The following is a 9,071-nucleotide window of genomic DNA, read 5'->3' as shown; positions in this document are numbered from 1 at the left end:
TCTGAAAGTATGACGTTTTTCGTTTGGAATACTGGAAGCATTTTTTGTGATAGATTGCGTACACGTCACTGTGGACAGAACACTTCAAGCCATTTTAAGTGATGTTTAATTGAGTACTCTTAGTTTAAAACCTTATATCATTATACGGTCCAAAGAAAATTGTATGAAAAACGGTATGCCTTTTCCCTTTTTATGTCCTTTTCTCGTGCATTGTTTTTTGGTCAGAATGACATTCGTTTAAGCGATTACTCAATAAACCACTCCAAAGGGTAAACAAATATAGCTTTCCTTATAGGCATCAGAAAGGCAGACAGTTTGTCACCGTTGCCAAAGTGATATTTCGATATTTCAAGACAACAAAAGCCCCTAGTGCCCCCTCCCACAGAACAATAGATTTGGTGCCCTGAAAAGGAGAAGTCACGTGGTGTTTGCCGCTGTTTCGCGTGGTGAGGCTTGCAAGATGGCGTACGCTAAGCAAGGACAAGAAGGAAAGACCAAGCTTGAAATTATACAAGATACTGCCCGAGACTTTGGGCATTTTATGTACAACAAAGATGGGGAAGATGGATTGGTGCGAGTTATGGGCAGAACTGGCAAGAGTTGGGGTAAGTTTCTCTCGATCAACTAGGTTTGAAGTCTGTAGTTGGAGAACTGGATATTGACGACTATTCGTTGTGGTGCCCTTTTGTTTTTGAAATGTACCGTAAGTTACAGCTTTTAGGTTTAACGTGACTTTCATTCCTTTCTTTATTTCATTTCAGCAAAGATCCTGGTATTCTTCATGATATTTTATGGCTGTTTGGCGGCGTTTTTCGCTTCCATGTTGACTATATTCATGACTACTGTACCAGAACGAGAAGATGGCCCCAAGATGACAAGATATTTAGCGGGAAAACAAGGTTTAGTTCTCTTTTTTGTCGTTTTTTTCTAGTTCTTTAAAAGCTGGTTTTGCTAGATCGTTTCTCAGATTCGTTTCTGACGGTCAAAACATTGGCTTGTGATAAATGTATGCCGGCCGCCTGCAGCATGCATGCTGTGGTTTTACCCTCATTTGCAATTCAAACGAAGAAATATACCACATAAGGTTATATTGTGATTGCCAAGTCGCAATTACTTGTTTTCCTTCGTTTTAATCTTTCATAGTTGGGAAACTCCATTCCAGATTTCAGTTACTATCAATTTCAATTCACCTTGCAGTGAAGACGATCGTGAAATATAAGCTTAACTCCACATGTTGGGAACTCACATGGATCGATCAATTTCATTATTTCTAAACTCGCCGGTTGATATTTGCAGTTGACAATATAAATTCAGAAGTGTAATACAATTAGCCGATGTAAGAGTTTCAACCATAAGACTTTCTTTGTAACCTCCTTTGATGTGGTGTTCTCACATCATTCGTTTGGAAAATATGAAATTGGCAAGGGGTGGGTCTCCTTGGATTTGACGTCCCGAGAACAGAAGAAAGGCAATCATTTTATTACCCAGAATCTTATCTTGTTATTTATTACGCAATCAAATTGGTTCGGTAGCTCTTTGCAGTCTTCCTTTTTGTAAACGTTGCCGGTTTCTTGATTATCCGAAATGTACGTAATTCGTTCGGTTTCTGCATATTACTCTTATCGAGTGATATATGATTCAGCAAGTTTGTTTGATTGCAAGGGTTTGATATTGTTTTAAGTACATGTTCCAACATATTGTATTGATTTTGCGCATGATTTGTTTTAGTGGCGTCTTCTGCAATTCTGTTGAGGGCTATATTGTCATTCCAATATATAAAACAACGGAAATATTTGTTTTAGATGAGTTCAGTGTGCCTATATGTACACTACCACAAAATTATCAGATATGGGATCCCTAGTAAGGAGAAAAAAATATCACAGTACAAAGGTTTCCTCTAAGAGGGTGGAAATACATCTTTAATTTATATGGGTTCATGCATGCGCATAAAATGAGGTCATCTTAATATTGTTTCTGAATCTTCATTCAAACACGTGATAGCTAAATTTAAAGAGATTAACCTTAATACACCTCTATGTAATTATAAATATTTTTACAGGTCTTATTCCCACTCCAACTGAAGTATCATCAGGAGGTTATGATGAGCAGGTGAAAAGGATCAACGCCTTCTTGAAACGTAAGTTGTTATAGATTTTGGTAGGACTATGTTAATTTCTTATGTCTTTATTTTTAAGCCCAACTACTGCTTTTATCCTAAATCAGTAAATTTATTATTATATTATAGAGCTTTACTTGATTAGTTCCAAAACCACTAACTGTATTAATGCCTTCTTTTAATACAAAAGATCCTGGAGTTAAATATCATGTGATATCATTTATTTACTGTGCCCTTTTGTACCACATGTTCAAAGTTCGAAACTTGGTGGACATGTGACAATCCTAGTTGTTATATTGCCGGCATGCAAAACAGAAATGGATTTAAGGGATCTACCAATAATAATTATTGTAACCTCCCTAAATATGATATTTTAAACCAGTTGAACTTAACTTTGTTGCTTAACAAGTCCACTAAGATAACTGATTGTAGTATGATATGCAACTGTTGGTGGACTTTTGAACATACACTGTAAGAGTTGGGGAGTTTTTGAAAGGTGCATTAACTGTTTTGATTTTTATGGTAATGTTTGACTTTAGGAGTTACATTCATCTTTCTGCAGATGTCGTTAAGAGATATTTCTTGGCAATTTCCATTTCGTGACAAAAAGGAAACTAAATTATGTAATAATCAAATATACAACGGAAGCTACCATGTGGAACACAGAGTGTTTTGTTCCGAGTAGAAACAAGGACCCTTGTTGAATAAGCAATTCCTTATGGCATCACAGTTTTGTACAGGAAAAGTTGAACTTGTACACTGATGAAACCTAAATATTAAATTTATTTCCTGTAAAAGAAATTGATAAAAACTTTGGTTCAAATATGCTGTAAATTTCTTGTAGAATAAAGCAAGAAATGAATGTTGCCAAAATGTGTTTTCAAAACCTGTTATGTAATTCTACTCCTTACACGATCGTTGGAGATCTTGACTGTTTATGCAAACTTGTATCCTACCTCTGTTAATACAATTACGTTCTAATAGGCCTCATCATGGTTTTCAATGCCATTTTGACGAGCAGGCAAACAGACTTGACATAACAGTGTTCCTATGGAAATCTGATGTCAAATAATTTTCATAAAACATCGCCTCTGAAAAATTCATGAATTGGGAACTTTTGGCACTAGGAAAAGGATTTTAAGAAAAAATTTGAGGAATGTGGCTGTACCAGAAAGCGTCCAGTCATGCTTTTAACTTTCCATACATTTGTCTGTAATTTTTCCCATTAATTATTTTTAGTAGCAGTTCACCGCTGGTTCGCTATGCAGACAAATGTATGGAGAGTTCAAAACATGACTGGACGCTTTCTGGCACAGCTACATCTCTCCAATTTTTTTTCTGAAAATCCTTTTCCTAGTGCCAATTTCCAATTCATGAATTTTTCAGAAGGATGTTTTATGAAAATTATTTGACATCGGATTTCCATACGATCACTGTTATTTCAAGCCTGTTTGCCTACTTGTCAAAATGGTGTGGAAAACCATAATAAGGCCTATTCACTACATTCAACCAAACATAAATCATTTTGCCTCTTAAATAAACTCGCAAAAAAGGTCAAATACAGTATGTGGGATGGTCTGCAAGTGGATCTATCCATGAGTAAAACACAGTATGTAGAGATGTTGGAGCCACGAGTGTCGAGAGGACAAGAATAATGAAGCGAGAGCCTAAATAGTCTTAATCAGCCAATAAGGAGCAAAGCAAACAATAATTAATCAAGAGATAGAATCAGGGTGTGAACAAGAACAAAAGCAAAGAGCTTGAAATACCAGTAGAAAATACATTAACTGTTCTGCAACATTTTTTTGGCTTGCAGTATGAAAGTGATATAATCCATTCGGGAGGTGTGTGTTATCTGCAAAAGTTTACAAGCTTCATTTTTCAGATAAATATGTCCACCTTCAATACATTTGTATTGACATAATAGATTTTTGTTAAGTTGATCAGAACAGTGCTGATAATATGCGACAGAAATGTTTTAACATTTTTGCTGTATAAATGTAATTAAAATACATCTTTCAACTCTCAGGTATCAATGTGTATACCTTAACAACCAATCAAAATGTTTAGGGTTAGAGCTTTAAACTGTTTTGTTGATTAATACTTTGCAATAATTATTAAAAACATACAGTTGATTTGCTTCAGTGCTCGCATTTGATACCTGCTAAATTCACGTGATTGACTCTATTTGGGCATTTATTGATTCCCAATGCCTCAAATTAAAAATCTCATAGGTTATAATTTTGCCAGATTCCACGTTTACAAAACTTTCATTTGATATATAGTTGTTATGAGTTTTTTAAATAAGGGTAATTAAAGTATTTTTTTCCAAACAACACCAGGTTGCATGTTGGTCGCAACCTTGACTGCTAAATTAAATGCTTAAACCTAAATATTTTTTCTTTATTTACTCAGTCATTAGTTGGACTAATTCCAACGTATTTTGTATTTTTAGTGTGCCTTTTGAATCATTAGATTGTTTTGTGTATTTATATTGTATGAATATTATCCATTTTAGCATACAAGTCCATCAGTGCAGAAAAGTACCAGAACTGTACAGAAGAAGAACGCAAGAAGAATTCCAAGCCATGTGCTTTTGATCTGACTACTCTTGGTGAATGCTATAGTAGTGACGACGACTTCAAATATGGTTATGATGATGGAACACCATGTATCTTCTTCAAGATGAATAAGGTGAGTTTGTATTTGTTACAGAAAATTTTGTTACACAGAAATAAAATCAGTTTCTACTTGTAGTGCTTGCAGTCTCACACATCGCTGGTAGCCATGCCAAGCTGACTGCTGTAGCCTGACCTTTATTGTAAAACTAAAACAACAACTGTCCAACTTACAAACACTAAAATAGAAAAACTACCGAAAATACAAGGTTTGTACATTCATACTTACACAGTATACAAACTGAATTCTAAGGGTGGTTAAGTGGGGAGGTCAGTAAAGGTGGACACATGACCCATACACAAACCTCGGCGGTATGTGAGAAAACATTTTCCACGTCTTTTGTTCCACTCAGCCAGTGGGAAATTAGCCTTTGGGCTTTGGCTTGGGACCAACAAGTGATAAAAACTGATTTTGCTCTTTTAGGTTTATGGTTGGTCTCCTGACCCTAATGATGGCAAGGATTATGTTGAACTCAGCTGCAAGTTTGAAAAGGGTAACAGCAAGGTAAGGCTGTTTTTGTACTTGAAACAATAGCAGTGACATTGTGCATTATAGACTCAGTACTTGACAGGGGAAGGGAGGTGTGGCAGATGAGTGCTGTAGTGGTTCGCATGTGAACCATTGACTAGCTTCTCCATCAGAAATCAGAGGATCAGAAGTTCACAGTTCAAGGCTGTTCTTTGCATGCTGCCATGTTGTTTCCTTAGATAACAACCTTAGCCTTGTGTTGTCTCCGCCCATAACCATTAGAGAACTTTCCAAATTGTTCAGGGTAAAACATCCCACTGAGTGAAGGGGAGTGTTGTGAAGTATAGCAGGATAAAGTTGTGGTGGTGTTGACCTGTTCACATACTGACCTATCTTGCTGTTAGGGGATGTGTTGATAGGGGCATTGACTCAAGATTGGCCTTCTAAATGACAAGGTGTTCTAGTAAATGCTATATTTAATTATTTTGAGAAAGAAACTAGTTTTCTGAGGCAGTTTGTGATAATTGAACCGACAAGATAAGCATAGTGCCCTAAGGGCCAGTGGATCATGTTCCAGTGCAGTAAATTTTCTCGGGCATTTCTCAGAATGTTGGCACAAAGTTTCAGTGTCTTGTTTGTTTGTGCAGCAGTTTGATCTGCTGTGGGGATTTGTTGGTCATGGGAGTAATATTCCATCTATGCATGAAGCAGTTAGAGTCTTCTTTAAGCAAAACACTTTGCAGTTCCTTCATCAAGTTTGAAAAGATGACTAATACATTTTTGTGGTTGTTTTTGTTTATCTTCTCTATAAACAGGAAAACCTGTTTATTCATCCAACAGACAAGCCTGGCTTCCTTGCTAATTTCTACCCCTATTACGCTGAAGCAGACTGGCTTGCTCCAATTGCTGCCCTCAAAGTTAATACCACTGATCCTGGAGTTGTTCTTTGTGAGGCCCTTGCCAAGAATATAGAATTGTCCGATACCTACCGTCTCAAACGAGGTGCAACTGGAAGAGTTCGGGTTGAAATTAAGCAGTAAATCAAGTTTCTTTGAATTTTAGCACGTGAGGACTGATTCCCATTAACAGTGTGTTGATGAAGTGATTCTAACATTTTTTAATTTGGCACTTTTCTTGCTATAAGGGACTCGTCACTCCCAAGATTAGAAGGAAAAAAAATAATTTTTGGTGTTTTTTCCTTCAAACTTTGTTCAAAGTTTTGATAAATTTGACAAGTTTTGGTGATTATGGGCATATCTAGTTACAGGGGACAGCAACTCTGGTAATACACGAGAAGACATAATAATACTCTAAATAATTACTTCCCTTTGTTATGCAACAATTTTCCATCCTTCAACAGAACTTGATATGCCACTATTTGTCAAACTTGCATTTGCATTGAGTGGCTTCAGGTGAAGTTAAAAATTTGTGTGTTGAAGTCACTGTTAACCAACCATTATAACAGCTTGAATTTTTATTGGATGACAAATAAATTCGTTGAGGAGGAATCTCTTAATATCTACCATACTAAAGTTGTACTCAGTCGCACCATTGTAGCTATTCACCAACCCCCCCCCCCCCTCCCCCAAATTTGGAAAGTAGCTTTGTTATTAGCCTGAGAAAACAGGTGATGATTCCTGCTCGAAAACTTTATTTCCTCTGCAAGACACTGAGGATTTTCTGTAAAAAAAAAAGTTCTTACTCTAAAACTACCCTGATCAAACTGAGTAGTCTAGCAGGCAGCGGGTGCTCCTTGCATACTGCTTTGTTGTGCGACCTAAAAATCAAACTTTTTAAGGGAGACCTGACAAACTGAAACGTGATTGTACTATCATAGGGTGTTTTTGACATTATGACACTAGCAGTAGACTGAAATGCTTGCCACAATATGAATCTACTCTCCCAGTAGCTTGATGGTAGAACAGCCAACTCTTTTGTACAGGTTATGGGTTTAATTCCCTTATGTGAGTTGATTTTTTGGTGCTCGTGACATGACGAATACTGCATCTTCCATAATAATATTGTTAAATGGCGGGTGTGTCAGACTTGCCCTGAAATATCTCCCATTTTCTCATAAATCCAAAGTTTTCTATTATCTACCATGAGTTATATATCACAGAACATTTTCTTATTTTGTATCCATAACCCCCCCCCCCCCCCCCCCCTTGGCGAATCAGGTGTTTACTGAGTACAAACTGTTGGTAGAGCTCTGTAAGTAAATTGCACTTCTGCTTTAATAAATCATATGCAACTGTGTAATAGAATCAAATCCAAAGCTGGCTATTCAGTGCTGAAAAGATTCAACTAAATACAAGATTGTATTTTTCCTTAGTGGCTAACACAAGTAAGCTTTATATCTTATTTCAGCACATTTTAGCAACATTTGGTAACATTAAGTGATGTTTAAGCATAGTAGTTATTTCCATTATTAACCATTTCAGTAGTGTTGAGGATTGATCAGACTTTGCCAGTAATTATTGCTAACCAGATTATCACATTTTGTAACCTTGGGTATCAGAGATTTTTCTTTCCTTTTCATACTTGTTGATCGAGTTGATCCTCTGTCTACAACTTGCCTTTCAACTTATGAGTAACCACTCCTTATTAGCACACTCAAAAATCTCTTGATACCCAGGGTGGCATTTTGTCTTCCAGCATTAAAATCCTCTTTATATAACCTTGGGAGGATTTGGATTTCAGTCTATAAATTTCCCATTTACTGTTAAAAGGTTTTAAAACCATCAGGAGATCTTAGCTCTCTGTGGTGTTTTTAAGAGTACATTGATAAACTAAACCGGGGAAAAGGACTCTTTAGAGTTGGTGAGAAAAAGTGCGTTTTATTGAGACAAATGAAAACAGCCGATAATAACAACATCTTTGTCTGCGCTTCTTTAATGCGTTTGTTTGTTCCTCAAAAACTCTTTCTCTCTGGAGAATCTTTTCCCCCAAAATGTACCCCCAAGATCTTTTAATCAAGACTAGAGGACAAGTGGAAATAATAGATCGATCTCTGCTGGAGATAAAGTGAATCATCATTATAACAAACAAGTTTTAAATTGATTAGTTTGAAAAGTAGCATGGGAAAGAAAAAATTGTAAGAATATTGGTTATGTTCCTGGTGAACTTGATATGTTAGTCCTTTAAATCTCAATTGAGTGTCATCACCTTGAGCTGTAATCATTTTACTGGGTGTAATTTTTCCTCATTCTATGTTGTGTTGTTATGACCGTGATGGTTGTAATGAACAGTCTTATTACAGGCATTTTAAGCTTCTAAGGAGTTTGTTTTCTTTCTTTGTTGTAAATTTTACAGTTGTCCCTATGCCTCTCTCCTCTGCAGGGGCTTTTTTTTTTTTTTTGCTCGAGCAGAGACTGAAACTGGAGAGAGTTACAAAAAATATGTATATATGAGTAGCGTGGGAAATGCTCTGAAGCTCTTCCTGTCATCCCCTGTGCTACCTTTTTCCCCGTTTACGGTTTCTATCCGTTTCCAAGTTTTGCAACTTCTATTCTCTCCTCTAAAGGGTTACGTTGCTACACTGCCATTCCTAAGTGAAGCAAAGGGAATAGCAGGCGTCTACATGCAGGCTATCACAGTTCACACCCCTGATCTTAGTGGTTATTCAGTCGTGGTTCCATCGACAGACAAATGCTACACTTCTGTAACCAGCCAAAGCTGAAATGCAAGCTCTTGAAGAAATTCATCAGGCTAGTGAAGATAAACAGTCAGCATCAATAAGACGTTAAGACTGGCTATGATTTAAGAACATTTAAATCGACTGAAATGCAAGCTGCAGCGGTGTTGGTGC

At 36.7% G+C, this 9,071-nt stretch overlaps 1 protein-coding gene across 1 annotated transcript; it reads left to right on the top strand.

Moving 5' to 3' along the window:
* The first annotated feature begins 421 nt into the window (after positions 1 to 421).
* LOC146449596 (sodium/potassium-transporting ATPase subunit beta-like) lies at positions 422 to 8,539 on the top strand. The gene is made up of 6 exons (XM_085101251.1): positions 422 to 605; positions 762 to 899; positions 2,060 to 2,137; positions 4,635 to 4,810; positions 5,219 to 5,299; positions 6,079 to 8,539. Exons 1-6 carry the CDS (start codon positions 461 to 463, stop codon positions 6,301 to 6,303), a joined length of 843 nt encoding a protein of 280 aa, XP_084957377.1. The 5' UTR covers positions 422 to 460; the 3' UTR covers positions 6,304 to 8,539.
* The last annotated feature ends 532 nt before the right edge of the window (positions 8,540 to 9,071 follow it).

The sequence above is a fragment of the Pavona decussata genome, unplaced genomic scaffold (assembly GCF_977016875.1).
Source record: "Pavona decussata unplaced genomic scaffold, jaPavDecu1.1 SCAFFOLD_602, whole genome shotgun sequence".
Lineage (NCBI taxonomy): Eukaryota > Metazoa > Cnidaria > Anthozoa > Scleractinia > Agariciidae > Pavona > Pavona decussata.
This window is presented reverse-complemented; position numbering and strand designations above follow the sequence as displayed.